The following is a 24,056-nucleotide window of genomic DNA, read 5'->3' as shown; positions in this document are numbered from 1 at the left end:
TTTACATACATGGAGTGTTTATCTGCACCATGCTCAGTACTGCTTCATTTTTTTTTTTTTGCTGATAAATTTTTATTATTATTTTTTACCATATACGAGTATCTCATACCCATTATTATCATCCTCTGAGATAAGCATACTAAAGAATTGTTCCATTTAGGACAGGGAAAAAGAGTAACTCATTTATTTAAGCTTAGTGCAGGAGAATAAGGCTGCCATTATTTTATGTATATTGCCTTTCATCACTGGTATGATTATAGATAATACTTCTTGGCCCAGAAATGTAAACTCCCTAAAGTATAACCCAACATTCAGTTCTCTTGGTATCGTTGTTTTGTCTGTTAGAAAGTGTGACCTAGTAAAGGAAAGTTAGGTAAAAAAAACAAAAAATTAACTGTAGTTCTGCTATTTCTTTTTTTAAAGAACAGATTTGAGATGTAAATCATATACCATACAATTCACCTGTAAAGTGTACAACCCAGTGGTTTTAAAAATATTTACATAGTTGGGGGCCTGGTTGGCTCAGTCATTTGGGTGTTGGGCTCTTGATTTTGGCTTAGGTCATGATCTCAGGGTCATGGGATGGAGCGCTCTGCACTTGGCGTGGAGTCTGAGATTCTCTCCCTTTCCCATTGTCCCTCTCCCCACTTGCGCACCTGCTCTCTTTTTCTTTCAAATAAAAAAAATCTTTTTTAAAATAAAGCTTTATTAAAAAAATATTACTTATTTGAGAGAGAGAGAGACAGAGATGGTGAGAGACAGCATGAGCGGGGAGCAGGGAGCCTGACGCCGGGCTTGGTCCTAGGACCCAAATATCATGACGTGAGCTGAAGGCAGAGGCTTTATGACTGAGCCACCCAGGAGTCCCTAAATAAATAAAATCTTAAAAAAATATTTTCAGAGTTTGCATCTATTACCACAGTTAATTTTAGAACATTTTTATTGTCCTATAAAGAAACTCTGTACCCTTTAGCAGCCAGTTTTCATTTCCTCCCCAACTCCCCAACCCTAGGCAATCACTAATGTGCTTTCTGTCTTTACAGATTTGCCTGTTCTGGACATTTCATATAAATGGAATCATTCAATATGTAGCCTTTTGTGACAGGCTTCTTTTACTTAGCATATTTTCAAGGTTCATTCATATTGTAACATTTATCAGTACTTTATTTCTTTTTATAGCCAAATAATATTCCATTGTATGGATATACCACATTTCATTTACCTATTAGTTTTTGGACATTTGAGTTATTTTGGCTATTCTGAATGGTCATTTTGGCTATTATGAATAGTGTTCCTGTGAACATTTGTGTACAGGTTTTTGCATGGACATATGTTTTTATTTCTTTTGGGTATATAGCTAGGAGTGGAATTGTTAGATCTTATGCCAACTCTATGTTTAACATGTCAGGGAACTGCTAGACTGTTTCCCAAAGGAGCTGCTTCATTTTACAGTTCCACTAGCATTGTATGAGGTTTCCAATTTCTCTGCATCCTTGCTAACACTTGTTATATTCTCTCTTTGATCATAGCCATCTCTCTGTGTATATAGTGTTCATTGTGGTTTTGATTTGCATTTCTCTGATGACTAATGATAATAAACATCTTTTCATGTTTATTTTTTATTGGTATATCTTGGAGAAATATCAAGTACTTTGCTCATTGTTAAATTTTTTTTTTTTTTTTAATTAATGAGTTGTAAGAGTTTGTATGTTCTAGTAATTACAAGTCTCTTATAAGGTACCTTCTTTGCAGATATTTTCTCCCATTGCATGAGTTGTTTCACTTTTTTGATGTGTCATTTGCAGCATAAAAGTTTTTAAGTTTTGATGGAAGTCCAGTTAATCTTTTTTTTTTTTTCTTTCATTGCTTGTTCTCTTTGGGTCATATATAAGAAACTATTGCCTATTCTAAGATTTATATCTATGTTTTCTTTTAAGATTTAAAACTTTTAGTTCTTAAATTTAGGTCTTTGAACCATTTGAAGTGAATTTTTATATATGGTATGAGAGGAAGGGTCTGAATTCATTCTTTTGCATGTGGCTATCTAGTAGTCCCAACAGTATTTGTTGAAAATACTGTTCTTTCTTCATTGAATGGTCTTGGCACCCTTGTCAAATATTAGTTGACTGCAAATAAATATGAGGATTTATTTCTTGACTAAGAGATCTATTCCATTGATTTATATGTCTGTCCTTTTTGCTAGGAGTACCACACTGACAGGATTACTGTAGCTTTGTAGTAAGTTTTGAAAATATGAAGAATGAGTTTTTCGTTTTGGCTATTTTGGGTCCCTTGCATTTCCATATGAATTTTAGGATCAGTTTGTCAATTTCTGCAAAGAAGAAAGCTAGGATTTTAATAAGGATTACCGTGAATCAGTAGATCAATTTTGAATGTTGGCATCTTAATATTAAGCCTTTTGATTTAGGAGTATGAATTGTCTTTGTGTTTATTTAGGTCTTCTTTAATTTCCTCAACAATATTTTATAGTTTTTCAGAAAATGAAGTTTTATACTTCTTTTTGTTAAGTTTGTTATTATTTTTTTTTTTTAAGATTTTTTATTTATTTGCGAGAGAGAGAATGAGAGACAGATAGCCTGAGAGGGAGGAGGGTCAGAGGGAGAAGCAGACTCCCTGCCGAGCAGGGAGCCCGATGCGGGACTCGATCCCAGGACTCCAGGATCATGACCTGAGCTGAAGGCAGTGGCTTAACCAACTGAGCCACCCAGGCGCCCAAGTTTGTTATTTTTGATGCTATTGTAAATATAATTGTTTTTTAAATTTCACTTTTGAATTGTTCATTGCATCTGTATAGAAATGCAGTAGATTTTATATATTGGTCTTGTATCTTGCAACCTCCTAAACTCATTTACCAGTTCTCATGATTTTTTAGTGGATTCTTAACAATTTTCCATATATGAGATTTTTTAAAAAAAATTTTTAAATTTATTTATTTGATAGAGAGAGAGCGAAAGAGGAAACACAAGCCAGGGGAGTGGGAGAGGGAGAAGCAGGCTTCCCGCGGAGCAGGGAGCCCGATGCGGGCCTCGATCCCAGGACCCCGGGATCATGACCTGAGCCACAGGCAGGCGCTTAACGACTGAGCCACCCAGGCGCCCACCATATACGAGATTTTGTCACAAACATAGAGATAGCTTTACTTTGTTCTTTTCAAGTTAGATGCCTTTATTTCATTTTCTTGCCTAATTTCCAGGGCTAGAACCTCTAGTCAGTGCTGAGTAGAAGTGGTAAGAGCAAACATTTTGTCTTGTTCCTGATCTTAGGACAAAAGCTTTCCATCTTTCACTATTAAGTATGATGTTAGTTGTGGGCTTTTCCTAAATTCCCTTTATAGTTTGTTGAGTGAATTCTATTATTTGCTAAGATGACTTACGGGTAAGTTACTTTTAAAAGATAATTGAATATTTAGGATCCTGCTGGTAGTATTGTTGTGGCTAATATATGAACTAGTGTGCAGGTTGGGTAAAATTAAGAGTCTTCTCTCAGACTGCATTTACTCTGTGGATAGTCTTTAGGAATTATATTGAATGATTTCCCCATTTTCAAAGAGATAGAGAAGAAAATTGTGGCAAATACCATATACAATTTACTCTTGAACAGTGTGGTTGATAGGGTGCCGATCCCTAATGCAGTAAAAAATCTGCATATAACTTTTGACTTCCCCAGAACTTAAATATTAATAGTCTGTTTATTGACTGGAAGCTTTTCTGATAACATAAACAGTCAATGACCACATATTTTATATGTTATGTATATCATATACTGTATTTTTATAGTAAAGCTAGAGAAAAGGAAATAAAATCATAAGGAAAAGAAAATAAACTTAACAGTACTATACTCTAAAAAATTTGCATGTGAGTGAACCGGTGCAGTTCACACCTATGTTATTCAAGGATCATCTGTTGTTTATTTATTGCTTAACATTCTGAGAAAATAGAACACCCCTTGGTAGCGAAATTTAAAGGATGAAATGTATAAGAAGGGCAATCAGTGCTAATGAAAACAACTTTGTACTGAATTGGGTGTCTGGTTGACCTTACCAAGCTAAAATTACTGTGTAAAGAAATGCGTGATAGCAGCATGGTTATTGATGTATTCGTTCAGATCATATGTAAACATGAATTGATGTAAGTTGTCACTTAAATAAATGAGAAAAGAATATGACTTGGTATAGTGTCTGACATGTAATTGCCCCTTGATAAGTGTCAGTGTCTTTTTCTCCCTTTATGTTGTTTAGTTAACAAATGGGAATTTATAATGTAGAAAATGTATAAGGCATGCCTAAAAATAATAAACATCAAATTCAAGATTATGCTTAATTTTGTGTTAAGGAGTTGGGGATGGGGAAGGAGGAACATGCTGGCTGGTAGTGTTATACTGAGGGCTTTGTTTTTTATTTCTAGTTTATCTGGGTGATGGGTACACACATGGTCATTATATTTTGCATGTTCACAGTATTTTATAATGAAAACTGAATTATAAAAGAGCATCAGTATAGCTAGACATTTGTAAAATAATATAAACTTTGAGCTAGAATGGAATTTAGCAAGCATCTGATCTCCTCAGTTTTACACTTGAGATGAAATCTAGAGAGTTAGGGTGATTTATCCTATCTCGACTGTTAGCTAATGTTAGAACAGACATTGAGTAGACCCAGTTTTTTTAGTTTAGAAATCCTTGGTAGGCCAAGCTTTTTATAATTATGTATTTTTAAAGCATGGTAGATTATATGATATTTCACCATTTTTCTTTCTTCCTGTAAGAAGACTACGTATTTATGCCTTTTGCCATGCAACATGAAGTGTTTTCCAGTGGTTGCTTTTTACTTCTCCACCCCCTTAATGTCTAATGTGGCTTTAACCAATAGACTGTGAGTGAAAGTGGTGTATACTGTGTCTAAGAGATAGCTTTAAAACCCTGGTATATTGTATCGTTCTGTCATTGTGGTCTTTTCCCTTTGCCACAAGACTTACATTTGGGGTGAGGGTGCTGCTCCTTCAGCCAATGACCTAGAAAGAAGAAGATTATTATTAGCCAGTAAGATTTTGAGGATGTGGGTTGCTGCCCCAATATTATTTAGTGAAAGCTGGCTAATAAACAGAAAGTAAGCTTTCACTTTTTCTCCTTAGATTGGGTCACTAAGAAAAGTTAGAGCTGTTTCCTAGCATTTGAAGGATTTACATCTTTCAACTTCTTATAAATCATTCTGTGTGTTTTAATTCACCCAAGCCAATTGTGAAAAATACATTTGGACAACTGGTTTAAATTCCTGAAGAAGTTAATACATGGACTTCTGTAACTTCACTATTACCTGCATAGGTGGTAGAGTTTGGTAAGTGGGCCAAGCTAGTGGATAGGGCCCTGATGAATAAGGTAACTAGCTAATTTTCTAAGGGGGTGTAATTTGATAAATGTATTTTAAAATTGCAGTTGTTGGATCAGGTCAATTAGTTTTAATTTGCCTATATAACAGAATGATCCCCAAAATATACTTGGAATATTTGGAAATCCCTTGGAAAAGGGATTTTGGGGCATCTTGCATTTTTTCATGTAGACTACCCTAGAATTTCTCAAAAATAGCCGTGAATGTAACAAGTTAGACTGTAGTGACCATTCTGGTTTTGATATAACCAAAATTGCAAGAGAATGATTTGATCCTACTTTGTCCAAGGAATTGTTGATAAAGCAAACTCCCTGTTTCCTTTGTTGATTATTTTTTAAAAATTTAGTTGGGAGATACTTCATTTTGATACTCCAGCTGGTATCTGTAGGTTAATGACAGGTAGAAGGGATTCTTTGTTGAGGTGTCAAATATTATGATCACTTAATACTTTACTGAATGAGTGTTAGATAACAGATTTCACCAATTAATATATTTTTTAAAGATATTAGGATAGCTGTTGAAGGTGTTTTTAGGCAATTGAGAGAAGAACAATAACATTAGTAGAACTGAAGAATTGTGAACTACAGGGGATTCTGGATCCTAAAGTAAATATTGTGCTTTGGAAGTGACTGGGAGAGAAAACCTATAGAAAGCAAGAGAATATGGGAACATGATGAAAATCTTTGTGGGATTTTAAAAAGAAGTAGTGAGAGTAGTGATTATATTTTACTGAAATTTTAGAAAAATAATTATTAGCAGAGATGTATCCAGTATTTAAGATAAAAATTTGGAAAGTCTTTATACTAAATTTGTGCAGATAAGTATCAAAGTGAATGGACCATTGCATTATCAGGTTTACCAGTCTCAATGGGTAGTGAACAGTAAAGCAGATTTAAATATTTATTGTGCAACACACTGCATATTCTTCCTGATTTTATTTTCAGGACTGTTACAGAATTCTCAAGTAAAATTTGGGTGTGTGAAATAAAATCACACTTCTCAATGGAGAATGGGTTCTTAAAGAATCAAGTAGCAGAGTTGTGTTTCTAAAGAGGTTAGGAATCGTGAGCATAAAGTGATTATTTAAGAGTAAGCTATTATTAGTCCTATTGACCAATATTTATTTAAGCCATTTAATGAAAGCTCAAATTTGAGTAAAAATTATTTCCAGCATCCCATTATTCAGAATAATGTTATACTAATGCCAGTTAACAGCATGAGTGTACTTGGAATGCTTGTGTCAAAGATAGAAATGTCAAGTCCACTGAAATGGCTTTGCTTCCTATTTTGCAAGTTTGTGCTAAGTTTCATTTTTAAGTACACTTCATCAGGTATTCATAGCTTTGAATTAGGGTAGTGTTTGTGTGTGTCTGTGTTATGTTTTGACTTAACAACCCAGGTACTTCCTATTGTTTTGTTCACTGTTCTTGGAAAGCAGTAGTACAAACCCTTGTTTATTCATCAGAGGAACCCTACAGTGGACTTACTCAAACTATAAATCTGGGAGTATATTGTGAGTATGTTTCCGTTTCATCAAATATGTTTCAGTATAATCCTTCACCTGTATTCTCACACTGTTTGGATTCTTGGTAGAGTACTTGCCCTCATCTGCTTCCCTTGTTGCTGGGCGAGGTTTGTGATGCTGATATCTGATTGGTTTCAGACAACTGCGGCTTTGAGCCAATCAGACAGTGAATTTCAGTTCTCTCACAGGACGAAGCACTGAAGCAGCTGCTGATTTATTTTTCCTATGGGGAGATTATATAAACTAAGAGTATGGCTGCAGCAAGCTCCCTCTTGGGTATGTTTGAAAAATTACAAGGTTCATCTGTAACTGAAGGAGAAAAAAATGGTTTATTTTTAAAACTTGTTTACTAAGAAAATCTGATAGGTAGTGAATTTGAGAAAAAAAATACTCAGATTACAGATTTCCTATTTTTGTAAAATAATTTTATGTTTAAAGGACTGCAGAATGATGTAGTATAGGAAAAAGTTCCCTTCAATTTACATGAATATTTACTGTTGTGATCCACACATTAGCTTTATTGCTTCAAAAGGGGAGAGCTCATAACCTGCTGTGAAAGGCAGTAAGGGAGAAAAAGATGTAATAATTGTACTTACAACACTTAATATAGATTGTCAAGAGTCAGGCATTTTAATTTCATTAGATGAATCAAATAAGTCAGTTCGGTGCAGTAGACAACAGAACACTTTATGATGCTATCTGTAGTAAACCTTTGGGTCCAGAATACTATTAATTTTTGGAATCAGAAATCTATAACAATAGTGATAGGTGGGTATGAAAATCTTATTATTTGGATTTAAGGTATTGCTGAATTTTTAGTTACAAATGTTTTATAAATGTTAAGCATTGTGGATTTTTTTAAAAAGAAATATACATTTAAATTTTGCAGATTCTTACCCATGGGGAGAGAAGTCTATTCTTACTGTGTATTGTCCATGTTTGACTCATTCTCCAGTTAGGAAATTGATTTATATTTTTGGACACATTCATGGACATTTAAAGGAAGATAAATTGAAATAGCATAAAAGGTGTTATTTTTATTTATTTATTTACGTGATATATTAAATGTGTATCATATGGATTTAGATTTTATGCTTTTATGTTCTAGATTACTTACATTAGACAAAGAACCTCACTAATGTATTGCGGATCCAGGTTTTAACTAGGTTTCCCTGACCTTATTGTCTGTCTCCTGTTGCTGGGCAGGAATCAGAATGCTAGCTACTGATTGGCTGAGTTTGTGAGCAGCTCTTGAACAGCCACTTAAATTCTTGAGCTTTTTGAGCAGGCAGATTGTAGGCTAAGACATTACAGCTTTTGGTAATACTTCCCTTTGTTGTTTCATAGCTATGATCTCTTTGCTAGAAAAAAAGAATAAAAGTTGTAGGCGGAGGGGGGATGAAGCAGAGAAGAAAATAATGTTTTCACTTTAAAAAGGAAGAGGTTCATTGGGCTTTCCTTAAAAATAATTTACCAAAAATTTGAAAAAAATTCTAAGCTATAGATACCTATTAGCAGGTATCTGTATCCTTCTTGGTTATTTAAATATAAATTCCTATGGTAAAGGTGAAAAACCTTTTTTAATGCTGTAGAAAAAGATTTTATTAGTGATGGTATTGTCTCAGAGTTCTTGAATCTGAATATATAGAATAGGAACCTAAAAACAGTTTTTGACTATCTTCTTCATGAAAAAATATTTTCTAGAGAAAGTACATCACGTTTTACACATTTACTTCTAGATATGGCAGACATTTTCTACTATAAAATAGAAATTTTTTTCCTGTAAAAATGAATTACAGTCATACGAAAGCTTCATGATTCTAGTGTTGCAACCTAAAAAAGTAGTTTTTCTTTTGTAGAATAGTTTTGTGAATGGCATCTCAGTTCCAGATGACGTATTTAAAATGATCCTTAGAAATGTATTGTTCCGGTAGTACAGCCATGGAGACTTGTTTGCAGGTAACACACCCTCTTCTAATGTGTATCTTTCTTAAATATACTTTCCTTATGCAAAATAGATTTTTAAAAAGTTACTGCTGATTGGTTTGCACAGATATGGCTGAACTAGTTTGAACTGGTTATTCATGTTACTTCCTTATGCTTTGTCTGTTTTTCATTATACTTAGAACCCATAAAAAATGTGGTAAATGGCTGTAGTGTGCTCCCTTGTGGGTATAGATGGTAGTTATTTTGTAATTCTTTGTACAGTACTTTATCATTACCGAATTGAATGGCAATTTAATTTGTAAAACCAGCTTGCTTGGATAATATTTATTCTTATTAAATGTTATTTGGTGGTGGCAATTTAACTTTAAATGTGATGTTTGCATGTTGGATTTTCTAACTTATCTACAAAATACCAGAAGTAAAGAGAAATTTGTCTCCAGATTCTCTAATTTATGTCTAAAAACATTCTTAATATACATAGACAATTATGAGAACATTATTGAGTGTTTACTAGGTTCTAAGTCCTTAATGTATAGAATCTCATTTAATCATGACTACAACTTCTGTGGCAGGTACTAATAATGATACTCCCTTTTTAAGATAGCTGAAACTAATGTTAGGAAACTTGCCCAGTGTTATATATATAGTAAATACATGGGAGAGCTGGAATTTGAATCCATGTTTCTGTCTACAGAATTTATGTTCTTTTTTTTTTTTTTAAAGATTTTATTTATTTATTTGTCAGAGAGAGAGAGAGAGAGAGAGAGAGAGCGTGTACAAGCAGAGGGAAAAGGAGGCAGAGGGAGCCGAGCAAGGAGCTCGATGCTGGACTAGATCTCAGGACCCTGGGATCAACCTGAGCCAAAGGCAGATGTTTAACTGACTGAGCCACCCAGGTGTCCTGCAGGATATATGTTCTTAAGTGGGTTACTGAAAATTATGAAAATATACTTTTTTTTAGAGGAATGCTTCCTATTAATGCAACTGTCAGTAACTGTCAGCTTCCATATAACAGCTGAGAAATGGGGACATTATGAGGTCAGAGTCCAAAAGAATTACAGTTCAGGGGGCGCCTGGGTGGCTCAGTCGTTAAGCGTCTGCCTTCAGCTCAGGTCATGATCCCAGGGTCCTGGAATCGAGCCCCGCATCGGGCTCTCTGCTCTGCGGGAAGCCTGCTTCTCCCTCGACCCTCTGCTTGTGTTCCCTCTCTCGCGGTGTCTCTCTCTCTGTCAAATAAATAAAATCTTTAAAAAAAAAAAAAGAATTACAGTTCAGTATTTAAAAATATTTAAAAGGTAATCATCATATTCCTTATGCTATAAATTTAATTATTTTCTGTCTTTGGAGTCAGCAAGAAAATGTGACTACAAAATTTGCATTTCATCTTCTTAAAAATTTTCACTTAGTATGAGTTTGGAATGGATAGTGGGTGGGAAAAAACTTGAAGGTTAAATGGTAGACTATAATGAATAACCCTTAAAATAGTGCCTATGATAATTCTGCATTGAAGTTTCTGTTCAATTGAAAGATAATTTTTCTGAATAGTTTTACTGAGTTCCATAATTAAAAGGCTAGGGAGAATAAGAAATGTAAGTATTTGGCTTAAAGTGAGCAAATGAATGCAGAATGTACCACAGTCTAGAAGTACTGTAACAAAGTGGTAGGTTTTCAAGCTGTATTGGCCTCTAGCAAATAGGCTAGGCCATTGTTTTATGTCTTTTGGTCAAAAAGAACAATGGAACACCAGAATCAGACCTCTAATTGAACACGTTGGGTTTATTACTTGTTGCACTGAGGAAGAATGCTCACCATAGGTAAACTCTGAAGCACATCAGTCAGTAAGAGGATATTAGAAAAAAACATAACATAGGATTTGGGTTTAGTATAGTAGACATTGGCTTATTTGTGGGAGAGTTTGAGGAAATAGAGCCTTACTTTGGATTGGGTGCTCTCAGAAGGTGGGGGCAATTCTGTGCTTGGTTATCTCAATAAATCTTATCTGTAGGGAGGACAGACTACAGTGAGGATAAAACTGTGATTTATTTTCTTTAAAAAAAGTAGCCATCACTCATTTAGTCAGAGAGAGAGGTTTGATATTTCATGGTTGCACAGTGACCTTGTCTAATTTGAATGTGGAGGTGATTTTATGTTCAGGAGAACAACATGGCTTAGCTGTAAGCATCAAGTCGATTTATAACTAGGTTTAGCTATGAGCCTGAGATTAAGTTCCCAGGTGTCAGAGGCTGTTTTTCTCCCCCCTCTCCAGCTACAGCAAGTGTATCCAACCATCATTCCTACAGGTAATGGTGATGATGAGTAAATATCCAGTGTGAAAACAATTTTCTTGTTTCCTGTATATCTTCGTCGGTAAAACACTTCTGTTTTATTCCATTAGAGACTGGTGACATTGTTTTCTCCAGGACGAAGTCCTTGCATCTTTTGCTTGCCTTACTGCACTGGCTAGGTAATGGTAATAGGGAACATCCTTGTCTTGGTTCTGATCTTACTTCCCCATTAAGTATGACATCTGTAGTTTTCTTTGTAGATAACTTTTATTACATTTGTTCTCAGTTTTCTGAGAGTTTTAATTATGAGTCAGTGTTGAATTTTGTCAAATGAATGTTCTGTATCTGTTGAGATGATCTCATGTTTATTTTCACCCTTTATTCTGTTTATGCAGTGAATTTTGAATTCATTGCTTATATTTTATTTATGTATGTATGTATTTAAATAGGGAATTTACTGTCTCGTAGTTCTATATGCTAGAAGTCTGAAATCAAGGTGATCTAGGGCCATGCAGACCTCTCTGCTAGCTGTGACTTGTGACAGCCAAACTCCAGTTTTTACATGGCTCTCTGTGTGCATATCTGTATCCAAATTTTCCCCTTTTTGGGCAACCCTGTCAGGACCCCTCTTACTCTTGAGAGCTTTTTCTATATCTTCGCTTAATAGACTTCTATTGCTTTACTAAAAAAAAAAATTTTTCCCCCTTTTTATAAGGATACCAATCATAGTGGGTTAGGGCCCACCCTAATGACGTTATTTTATCTTTATCTCTGCAAAGACTCTAATTAAATACGATCACATTCTGAGGTGTTGGGGCTTAGGGTTCTAATATATTTTTATCACATGGACATCTTGATTCAACCTGAAATAAAGCCATTATGATTCATGACTCACTTATAATCTGCATTGCTTGATTTTTTTTTTTTTTAGTATGAAACCAACCTTGTATTTTTTTAATGAGCTTCACACAGTCATAATGTATACCTTTTTAAGGAACTTTTAAATAACTGACATGTGAAAGAATAAGTCATAATGGAAATTACTAAATATTTTAAGAGCAACAATGAAGATATAACGCATCAAAATATGAGATGCAGCTAAAGCAACCTTCAAAGGGAAATTTATAGCTTTATGTGTATTGCAGAAGAGGAAAGATAGAAAATTAATGATTAATGTTTAGCATGATGCAGAACTGCCAGACTTTTCCAGAGCAGCTGCACCATTTTATAATCCCACCAGCATTGATTGTGTGATTGTCTCCTTACCAGTACTCATTATTCTCTTTGATTATAGCCATCCTGGTGTATATGAAGTGTTATCTCATTGCAGTTTAATTTACATCTCTCTGATGACTAGTAATGTGAGCATCTTTTCATTTTTAGTGCTTATTGGCATTGGTTTATTGGCAATTTATATATCTTTTAGAGAAATGTCTATTCAATTCTTTGTCCATTTTTTTAAAAAGATTTATTTATTTTAGAGAGCGAGCGAGTCTGTGCTCCCTTGAGCAGGGGTGGGTGGGGAGAAGTGGAGGGAAAGGGAGAGGGAGAGAATCTCAAGCAGACTCTCCGCTGAGCACAGACTCCCTGCCAAGTGTGGAGCCCGCCATTGGGCTTGATCCTACAACCCTGAGATCATGACCTGAGCTGAAATCAAGAGTCAGACTGAGCCACCCAGGTACCCCAATTACTTTGTCCACTTATAATAGGGTTATTTTTGTTATTATTCAGTTGTAATAGTATTTTATTTTTTAGATGCATGTCTCTTAGATAAATTACTTGCAAATGTATGATTTGCAACTATATCCTGTCATGTGAATTGTCTTAGCAATTTTTTGATGGTCATCTTTTGTAAATATGTTACAGTACGGTTAATCTAGATATGCCTGGTTGCAAATGTAATCTTATGTGTTTCTTAATTTTCCTTACCTGTATACCTCTTTTCCATTCCTCTACTGTTTTTGGTCTCTCATAGTTTTATTTTTCTTTGTCAACTTTTTTGCTGCATATGCTTATGTGTCTCCTTCAGATTCTGACTTCATTAGTTTGCTGAGAATTAAAACTAGAAACTACTTTTTCCTTTTTTTCCCTTCCTTCCTTCCTTCCTTCCTTCCTTCCTTCTTTCCTTCCTTCCTTCAGCTCCCTCCCTCCCTCCCTCTCCCTTTCTTTCTTTCTTTTTTTCTTTCTTTCTTTCTTTCTTTCTTTCTTTCTTTCTTTCTTTCTTTCTTTCTTTCTTTCTTTTCTTTCTTCCTTCCTTCCTTCCTTCCTTCCTTCCTTCCTTCCTTTCTTCCTTTCTTCCTTTCTTTCAATGAATGGCCTTAATTGTTTGCAATGGGAAGTGGAAGAAGAGGGGATATGACAGTTCCAGCACCAAGGGTAGCTCTAAAGACCTACTCTTGCTGTCCCTGCCCCAAACGCTAGTCACTTTTTTTTTCCTAATCTTCCTGATAATTGATCTTCTCTGGTTTGTACCTGTCATCAATTTTGTATTACACAAATCCAATTAATATGAAAATTAACACATAGCAAGGATTATTATGCTTTCTGTATGTTATTATTTCAAAATTACATAAAGGGCTGCTTACCTATAAGATCAGTTTGCAGTTCATCTATGATTAGGTGGCTTCTGTTTCAATTATTAAACTCTCTCTCTTTCTCTTTTTAAAGATTCAAAATGGATAGTATAGAAGAACCTCAGAAAAAAGTCTTTAAGGCTCGAAAAACAATGAGAGTGAGTGACCGTCAGCAACTTGAAGCAGTGTACAAGGTCAAAGAAGAACTGTTGAAAGCTGATGTCAAGCTGTTAAATGGCAACCATGAAAATGGAGATTTGGACCCAACCTCACCTTTGGAAAATATGGATTATATTAATGACAAGGAAGAGGTGAATGGCATTGAAGAGCTTTGTTTTGATCCTGAAAAAAGTAAATCAGAATGGAAAGAAACCTCTTGTACCTTAAATGTTAATATAAAAAACAAGCAGGATGATGATTTAAAGCATGAACCTTTGTCTCCTAATAGTATAGCTCCTGAACTAGTCTGTAAACTGACTGCTGAACCAGCTTCTGATGAGCCAGCCTCTGTTGAGCTGGCTATGGCAGATCCAGCTTCTGGAGATTCAGCCCCTGAAGATCTGGCCTCTGAAGTATTAACCTCTGGCGATCCTGCCTCTAGTGATCCCGCCTCTGGTGATCCCACCTCTGGTGATACCACCTCTGGTGATACCACCTCTGGTGAAACAGTTTCTAATGAAACAGTCTCCAGTGAACCTTTCTCTGGTGAATTGGTCTCTGGTGAATCGGTCCCTGATGAATCAGTCTCTGGTGAACCAATCTCCAGTGATCCAGCCTCTGGTGATTCAGCTTCTGCTGATCTGTCCTCTGGAGCACTGGCCTCTGATGATCCAGCCTCTGGTGATCCGGCTTCTGGTAATCCAGCCTCTGGTGATCAAACCCCCAGGGATCTGGCCTCTGATGAACCCACTTCTGATGAACTGACTTCTGAATCAGCTTTTCATCCCACCTTTGAACCAAGTTCTGTACCAGTCTGTGAACCTGTTCCTGAAACTGACAGTACAGAGCCTAGTAGCAATAAAGGTGATGATTTTCTTGAAAAAAATGGGGATGATGAAAAGTTAGACCAGATTTTCTCATTTGATGAGAAAAATAAAGCTGATAGTAATATCGATGCTGATGAAGAAACCCTGGAAACAGATGATACAGTTATTTGTTCAGATCTACCTCCTGAAAATGAAAAGAAGGCAAAGGAAGATGCTGTCACAGAACCTGCTCTTGGAGAGGAGGCTATATCTAGCAGTATGGAAATTGACCAAAGTGAAAAGAATGAAGATGAAAATTCTGCAGACCTTGCAGAAACCATTAGTGAAAATGTTATAAAAGACGACAAAAATGAGATTATCTTGGAAAATACAGATTCTATGGAGACAGATGAAATTATTCCTATTTTGGAAAAGCTTGCACCTGCTGAAGATGAACTTACTTGCTTTTCTAAAACTTCTCTCCTTCCAATTGATGAGACAAATCCAGATTTGGAAGAGAAGATGGAAGGTTCTTTTGGTTCACCATCTAAACAAGAAAGCAGTGAGAGTTTGCCAAAAGAAGCCTTTTTGGTCCTCTCTGATGAAGAGGATCTTTCTGGTGAAAAAGATGAATCTGAAGTTATATCACAAAATGAAACATGCTCTCCAGGTTAGCATATTACTTAAGTTTTAAAGATTTTGTTTAGGTTTAATAAACTGCTTAATAAAGCATTCTTATCATGTTTAAGTTTTTTTTAGTTGCTGAGAAAGTTGAGAATGATCTGACTGGAATGATCTCTAAACTTCATAAATTCTTAACAGAATTTAGCAACATTGTGTGAGCAACATTGTGTGAATTGATAAGAAGGGAGTTAAAATAATTGGAAAATATGGCCTTTGCCCTTAAGGGGCTTATGGTCTAGGCATAGAGAGATAAGCTGGACCATTGATCAAAGTCCTAACAATTGTTCTTGCTATCACTTAGCAACCAAATAACTTAGAATGTAAAAGCCTTTTTGTTTAAATTATTTGCTTCAAGTGTAACAAATCACATTTTACAATTAATTTTCCCAGTGAAATATGATTCCTTTAATATTCTTAGTTAGAGAATGACACCACTATTGCTAGAATCCAGAAACCCTGAAGACTGATAATCTATTTGATAAAGACTTCATCCATTTGCTTCCTCAGGCTTCTTGATTCTCTTCCCCCCGCATCTTCTGAATGATCTCTCTGTAACTTAAATCTGTTTTGATTGTGTTCTTCTCTTTTGTTGGATCCCTGTTACTTTTAGATTAATTCCAAACTCTTTAAATAAAAGGAATATAAACTTCTTAGTCTGTTCAAAAGCCTGTCTTTCCATCTCTTCTGTTATTCCTGGAGAAAAAGGAAAGAATGAGAAAAATCCTATTTTGCTTTCATGGTCAAACTCAAACATGATTTCTATTTGAAATTTTCTGAACTCTTTTCAGAGTGGCATTAATACCTTTATGTTCTTATTGTATCACCATTCCCTTAGCCTTAGAACTCTGAGAGGAGTGACCTTGTAGTATGAAACACAGCATTTGGTTTCTAATTTGTTCAAAAGAAATAAGAGACAGGCCTAGGAGACCCAGGGATGTTTTTTCCCACAATATATTGGAGGCAAAGATTTTTTTTCTTATTAGATTTTCAGAGAGCATTTATTCATTATTAAAACTATATTGAGAGACAGGCTAAGCTGTTTTGGTTCTGGGGATTTAAAGATAAAATTTAGTACTTGTCCTCAGGATGCAGACAGTTGCAGGACATTAAATACAAGGCTGTGAACACACTAATAATGTTAAATTGATATTCTGGGAGTGTAGAGAAGGGTAACTTTATAAAAACATAGATGTATTTATATAACGTAGGGTTTTAGTGAGGATAATTCCTCTTTAATTGTAGCTCCGTCCTACTTGCTCAGGCCAAAATCTTGGAGCCATTCTTATTTCTTTCTTTATATTGCATATCTTACCAGTTTATCAGGAAATCCTCTTGGCTCTGCCTTCAGAGTAGATTTAGAATCCAGTCTCTCTTATCATCCACTATCATCACCCTTGTTCTGAGCCACCATCATCAGGCCAAAATAATGCTTGGCTTACAGTCAGTGCTTAGTAAATATTTGTAGAATGAGTGAATAATTGATAATATAAGAGAAGTAAGTATATCATGAAGGACCTTGGTTACCGTGCCATTGAATGTTTCAAGCAGAGGAGAATGACATAATGAAGTTACATTTTGGAAAGATAATAGGTAACCATATTTAAGGTGACCTTAACTCATTCATTGAATAAGTATTTATAGAGAAAGTGGTATTGGGGTAAGTCCTTAAAAAACCTTTTGGTAGTCCTAACAAATTTCAGATTATTATTTAATGAGTTTATACATTTTACCTTTATGTGAGGGTTTTGATCTTAGGGACCATCCTTCCCACTTAATGCTATTAAATGCCATGAGATGACTGTTAAGCCACCCATGTTGCATACTTTGAAAATTCAAACTTGCGTTTATTTTTGGTTACTCACTTTATTTATTTAAAAGATTATTTATTTATTTATTTGAGAGAGGAGTGAGTGAGAGAGTGAGCATGAGTGGGGGGAGGAGCAGAGAGAGAGGGAGAAACAGACTGCCCACTAAGCAGGGAGCCCGATGCTGGAGTTCGATCCTGGGACTCTGGGATCCTGACCTGAGCCAAAGGCAGACGCTTAACTGTCTGAGCCACCCAGGCGCCCCAGTTACTTACCTTTACTTTTATCTGATTGTATGGTATTAGCAGAGTAAGTGTAGTTGATAGATTTAATTTCTTAGCTGATAACTAAACTTTTATTTCCTGCCCTCCCTTCCCCAAATCCCCATAAACTGAAGTACTGAGGACCACTTCTTCCCTCTAGCTACTAACATTTATGTGCTGTACTAATAGGAAAACATAAACCTCTGTCATTTTGTGTATAATACATAAAGTATAGTTTCTTCATTGGTCTTAAAACTGTACTGTGTTCTCTTTACATGGGAGCGGAATCTGTTACAGTTGTCTTCTTTTATCAATGGTTTCACTTTCCATGGTTTCAGTTTTTGCAGTTTTATCTTTTTTTTTTTTTTTAAGATTTTATTTATTTGAGAGAGAATGAGATAGAGAGAGAGGATGAGAGGGGGCAGGGTCAGAGGGAGAAGCAGACTCCCTGCCAAGCAGGGAGCCCGATGCGAGACTCGATCCCGGGACTCCAGGATCATGACCTGAGCCGAAGGCAGTCGCTTAACCAACTGAGCCACCCAGGAGCCCCAGTTTTTACAGTTTTAGTTAGCCACAGTCAGCCATGGTCTGGAAGCAGATTATTCTCCTCCTAACTTATTCTCAGTAGTATTAACTTTCAAGGTCAGTAGTATCCTAATGCTGCATCACAATACCTATGTCATTCATCTCACTTCATCTTATCACGTACGCATTTTAACATTTCACATCATCATAAGAATTGTGAGTATAGTACAATAAGATAATTTGAGAGAGAGACCATATTTATATAACTTTTATTGTAGTATATTGTTATAATTATTTTTAGTTATTGTTGTTCATCTCCTGTGCCTAATTTATAAATGAAATTTTATCATAGGTATATATGTATAGGAAAAAACATACAGGGTTCAGTACTGTCCATGGTTTCAGGCACCCACTGGGAGTCTGGGAACATAGCCCCTGCAGATAAAGGGGGACTATAGTACATGTCATTTTTATTGCTGTGTACCTTCTGAGATATTACTTTCATCATTTTTTTATTCTTGACCAATTTTTTTTTTAGATTATTTATTTGAGAGAGAGCGGGAGGAGGGGTGGAGGGGCAGAAGGAGAGGGAGAAGCAGACTTCCCACTGAGCAGGGAGCCCTATGGGCTCGATCCCAGGACCCTGGTATTCTTGACTAATTTTTAATGTTTTCAGAACACAGAATTATAAACTGAAGTACTGAGGACCACTTTTTCCCTCTAGCTACTAACATTTATGTGCTGTACTAATAGGAAAACATAAACCTCTGTCATTTCAGGTACTTCTTTAGCAAATGTGTTTGAAATATAACAGTTACGATAGCTATGAGCAGCAACAAAAAATAATGAAAGATATCAGAAAGCAAATAAAAAAGCCATTTTGATTTTACAATAGTAAGAGAAAGGCCTAAGAAAGTATTGCAGATATACTGAGTAGGCCTGAAGATACTGTCATATTGTTGCACAGTACTGTATGATAACTGATATTCATTAGATGATTAAAATGATAATCTGTTTATTAAGAATGCTAGGAAAATAAAGATTTCTGTCTGGAAAAGTTTAAACAGCAGTAGAAGAGGTACATCCATTAGTTGATCTTCATTCACTTTCCAGGCCATGTACTCTTTATCTAGCTCCTGTTCTATCTCTTTACTCTCTTTCATAGTCATTCTTTAAATTCTGTTAATAGGCTAGCACTATTTTTTCTCTTCCTCTTATTCTTTAATTGGATTTTGATTTTCATCTTGCCAGTCCCCCCTCCTTGTTTTCAGTGAAGTGACATTGATGCTCATATTGTTAAAAACCAGGGATTTAAATCCAAAATTTTGTCTTTATTCTCTCACACTTGGATGCTCTCTTTAATAGTCCCTCCCTCTTGAGACTCTAGCTTTTGGGCTATGGCATTCTCCATTTTTCATCCTTCTTGGCCCTTCTCATTTTGTTTCTTAATGGAGAAATAGGAGGGAGAGCTCTTCTCTGCCTGCTTTTTTGTTTTATAAACATTGCTATTTCTTAATATTTTTGAGGAGAAAAATATGTTTTAGATTAAAACAGATTTTACACTAAATTCTGATACAGTTTCCTTCCAAATTTTATTTCATTTTTTTAAATTAATTTATTTTTTTTAAAGATTTTATTTATTTATTTGAGAGAGAGAGCATATGAGAGGGGGGAGGGTCAGAGGGAGAAGCAGACTCCCTGCCAAGCAGGGAGCCCGATGCGGGACTCGATCCCGGGACTCCAGGATCATGACCTGAGCCGAAGGCAGTTGCTTAACCGACTGAGCCACCCAGGCGCCCCCAAATTTTATTTCAAATGAATAATGTATCTGTGGTTGATTTGTTTTTCCCTATTAGCTCTCTAGGTAAATATTATGAGTATAAGTGCTTATGAGGATAATTGCATAGGAATAGAATTTCATGGGTTTTGTCTATTTTTGCTTTAGATTAGTAGTGGTAGAATTACTGTGGTTTAGTTAATTAAAATTTATTGATATTTTATTGTCACTGTTTATTGTGTTCAGCTAAAGTTCTTTATTTTCTCAATCCATTTATATTCAGTTATTTCTTACTGTGTTTGGTTTTGCTTTGTGGAACCTCTTATTCCTATACATTGGTGGAAATTGCAGATTTTTCTTTTCAGAGTTGAGGAAGACCAAAGAAGCAGGTTTTGGAAAGGGAAGTATAGGAGGAACATCAGTTTCAAATGACTGTTTCTGTCCAAATTAGATATGTGTATTTCAAGGCAGGGGTTTGGACTGTTTAGAAAAATTTAGGAGTAGATAGCATATAGACCTTAGCTGAAGTTGAGTGACAAGATAAGATCACCTCAGTGAGTATAAATGGAGATGAGAGGAGGTATAAGAACTAAGCTCTTGACATTCCAGTGTTTAGAGGTTGGGAGATGAAGAAGAGAGACCAAAGAAAGAGCAGCTCTTATATGTCAACTATACTTCAATAATAAGAAAAACAATAAATAAGTATATGAAACAAAAAGAAAAGAAAGAGCAGCTTTTCTGGTAGAAAGTCAGGAGATTCTGTTATCTTAGATGTCAAATAAAGAGGATTTTGCAAGGAGGGAGTAATCAACCCAATTCTGTTTATGTATCAGATGCTGCTATTTTGTTCAAGTAAGATGGGAGACAAATATTTAATAACCTGAAGATTATTTGTGACCTTGACATGGGGTGGTGGAATTGAAATCCTAATTGAGATTGGGTTTCAGAGAAAATGGGAGAATTGGAAATAATAAAATAGAACTTTTCCCCCAAGTTTGCTTTAAAAGAGAGCACAAAAATTCACTGTAGAAGATATTATTTGGAAGTTTATATTAAATAAAACTTTTAAGAATTTTTCTGGAAATGTCTTATTAATCATGACACATTTTCCTGATATGCCTTGTGAGGTTGAGAATTTTTATATGTTTATTGGTCATTTGTATTTCCTTATCTATAAATTGCCTGTTCATCTACTTTGCTCATTTTGCTAATGGATATATTGTCTTTAATTAATCTGTAGGAATTTTTGTTTTGTTTTAAATATTCTTATAGAGCGAGTAATTTCAGACAGGGAATGGGCAAACTATAACCTATAGGCTCTGTTTTTGTCAATAGAGTTTTATTGGAATAGAGCCACATCTATTTGTTTACATACTACGTATTGTTTATCACTGATTCCCACTACAAGGACAGAGTTAAGTAGTTGCAACAGAGACCATATGGCCCACAAAACCGAAAATATTTTTTGGGTCTTAACAAAAAATGTTTGCCAGCGTCTAATCTAAGGTGACACTTTATTTTTGTCCATATTTCATTGGAATAATGAAAATGGGAAACTAACTCCCTATTGTCCTCTACAATACACTTTTTCCACCTTTATTTTATGAAATCTTATTTAAGATAGTAGTCATCAGATAGATATTAAACATCTACTTTGTCTCAGCTCTTTCCCCAAGTTTTTAGGATTACCAAAGTTACAAGATATGGATTCTGTTCTTAGTGAGCTTATTGTCTAGTCTGGTTGAAAGGAAAGAATGCCACACATAGAACTGTATATGAAAATGGCCTAATTTGCGATAAGTCTGTACTCAAGACTAGAGGAATTAAAGCAGAAACTGTGAATGAAGACAGATTCTAAAAAAGACAGTCTTAACCTAAGTATTTGGATGAGTTTCAGGTGTTCCATGAACTACTTGAAATTATATATAAAAATGTCTGTGTGTGGGCCTTTCGTTATTATTCTGGGTTTAAGCAGGTCCACTCTCAGATTCTCTAGAGGCTTTTTGTAAAACAAAAAATTAAATATAGGACCTTGTTCCTTTTTGTAGAATCTGTTAATAATACCATTTTTCTTATTCCAAAGTTCTTCCCATTGAATAAAACTCACGTATAAAGTTTAATCCAATGTGTCTATTTTAAAATTCCAATAAGTGTTTTAAAGTGTTGAGAATCTAGCCATATCTTTCAGGCATATCTGGAAAATGGGAATTGGGTGATAGGAGGAGGTTTTTAAGAAAATGGAGGAAGCTCAAGCTAAGTTTGACATATCTGTAAGAGGAGAGGGAGCTAACATATGCGTAAAAGAGAGAGCTCAAACCAAATTGGCAGGCCAGTTGCTCTGTTGTATTATGGAGCCATAGCTAATTTTGTTCTTTGGGTGGTATCATAATTTGCCAAATAAAGACTATTAAACCTTCATCTCAAGCAACCCAGTTATTCTATGACTCTGGAGACTCTGGGGACTAGGAAACTCAGGAGTCACCACCCTCAGTATTAAAATCAGGAGGATTTATTTTTTTATTTTTTTATTTTTATTTTTTTTAAAGATTTATTTATTTATTTGAGAGAGTGAGAATGAGAGAAAGCACATGAGAGGGGGGAGGGTCAGAGGGAGAAGCAGACTCCCTGCCGAGCAGGGAGCCCGATGCGGGACTCGATCCCGGGACTCCAGGATCATGACCTGAGCCGAAGGCAGTTGCTTAACCAACTGAGCCACCCAGGCGCCCCCAAATCAGGAGGATTTATAAAACTATATGTAGAGGGGCGCCTAGGTGGCTCAGTCGTTAAGTGTCTGCCTTCGGCTCAGGTCATGATCCCGGGGTCCTGGGATCGAGCCCCGCATCGGGCTCCCTGCTCAGCGGGAAGTCTGCTTTTCCCTCTTCCACTCCCCCTGCTTGTGTTCCCTCTCTCTCTGTGTCTCTTTCTGTCAAATAAATAAAATCTTAAAAAAAAAAAAAACTATAGAAAAAAATGGTTTGTAATAAGTTTGTGATCTACAAGGGAGCAAAACATTTTCATTTCATTGAAACTGAAGTTGAGGGATGGAATCTTAAAATATTTCTAATGAGCATAGTAAATGGAAAGTTAATTTTCTGATACTCATTTATTTTTATTTATTTTTAATACTTCTTTATTTTAAAGCTTAAAAATAGTTTTAGTAGGGGTGCCTGGCTGGCTTAGTCTGTAGAGCATGTGAACTTCTGATCTCATGAGTTTCAAGCCCCACATTGGGCGTGGAGCTAACTTAAAAAAAAAAAGTTTTAGTAATCTTTATGTGCTGTTTTGTTTTGACTGTTGTCATGTTTTACAGCTTTATTGTTTTACCTTAGTGTAAAGAAAAAAAAATTTTTTTTAAAGATTTTATTTATCTATTTGACACAGGGAGAGAGACAGCTAGAGAGGGAACACAAGCAGAGGGAGCGGGAGAGGGAGAAGCAGGCTCCTGGCCGAGCAGGGAGCCCAATGCGGGGCTTGATCCCAGGACCTTGGGATCATGACTTAAGCCCCCAAAGGCAGATGCTTAACGACTGAGCCACCCAGGTGTCCTGAAAATATTTTTAAGAACCTTAATAGTTTCATCAATGAGCCTGGTAATCTGCCTGTTTTCACCTAAAAGGTCTTTCCAGTTATTTTAGCCTTGACTTCTACCATCAGGGCTGTTGGGATTAAACCTTGTTGTTTGGAGAAGAAATGCCATATCAAAATCTTTATATAATGTTTATTCCTTGTGATTATGTATTTAATTTTGGTTGTAGAATATAATGAAACAGCATGTCTTATTGAAACCCCTGGGGAGCCAGTTGCAGTGATGTAAGGGGAAAAAATAGAAGCCCAAACATACTAGTGATTTGTTCTTCTCCCCCAGTTAATGATTAGGTTAGTTGAGGAGGTAATAGATTGACTATTCTGGTACATGTGGGGTTTTATTTATTGTAACAATGCAATTATATAGACATTTTTAGCAGTATTTTTTTGGTAGCACTCTGTTATATTTTATATGCCTTGTGAAAATTACTTAAATGTTTTTGAACATTGGACTTTCCTCATGTATGTGATGGCAGAAATAATGTTTATAGTGTAGGATTATGCTAAGGATATAAAGTAATGTATGTCATGCGCTTAACTCTTGTTGGCACTGGCATCAGTTAACTATTAAGTTAAACTTTTGTTATCTTTATGATAGTTTTTACATTTCTATGTTATGAACTATCTCATAACCATTAAAGTAACATAATGATTTAATGTGGCTAAAATGTTAGATGTTTCAAATTTGGCAGTACTTTGTAATTTTTTTTTGTAATTG

The 24,056-nt window shown here is 35.5% G+C and overlaps 1 protein-coding gene across 6 annotated transcripts in view; it reads left to right on the top strand.

The window, feature by feature from the left end:
- The window catches only part of ATF7IP (activating transcription factor 7 interacting protein), a 126,045-nt gene that overhangs the window by 40,601 nt on the left and 61,388 nt on the right, over positions 1–24,056 (top strand). For 4 of the 6 annotated variants that reach the window (XM_035028176.1, XM_035028175.1, XM_035028174.1 and 1 more), the window contains exon 2: positions 13,829–15,369. In XM_035028176.1, coding sequence (XP_034884067.1) covers positions 13,836–15,369 — 1,534 coding nt within the window. In that variant the 5' untranslated portion in view covers positions 13,829–13,835. Of the gene's footprint in view, positions 1–7,957; positions 8,889–12,817; positions 12,840–13,828; positions 15,370–24,056 lie in introns of those variants that run through there. The other 2 variants (XM_035028177.1, XM_035028179.1) reach the window with 2 other exon arrangements.

Source organism: Mirounga leonina, unplaced genomic scaffold, assembly GCF_011800145.1.
Source record: "Mirounga leonina isolate KUSES-001 unplaced genomic scaffold, KU_Mleo_1.0 Mir_201, whole genome shotgun sequence".
In the NCBI taxonomy this organism is placed as follows: domain Eukaryota; kingdom Metazoa; phylum Chordata; class Mammalia; order Carnivora; family Phocidae; genus Mirounga; species Mirounga leonina.
The sequence above is the reverse complement of the archived record's forward strand: the minus strand, read 5'-3'. Positions and strand labels throughout refer to the sequence as shown.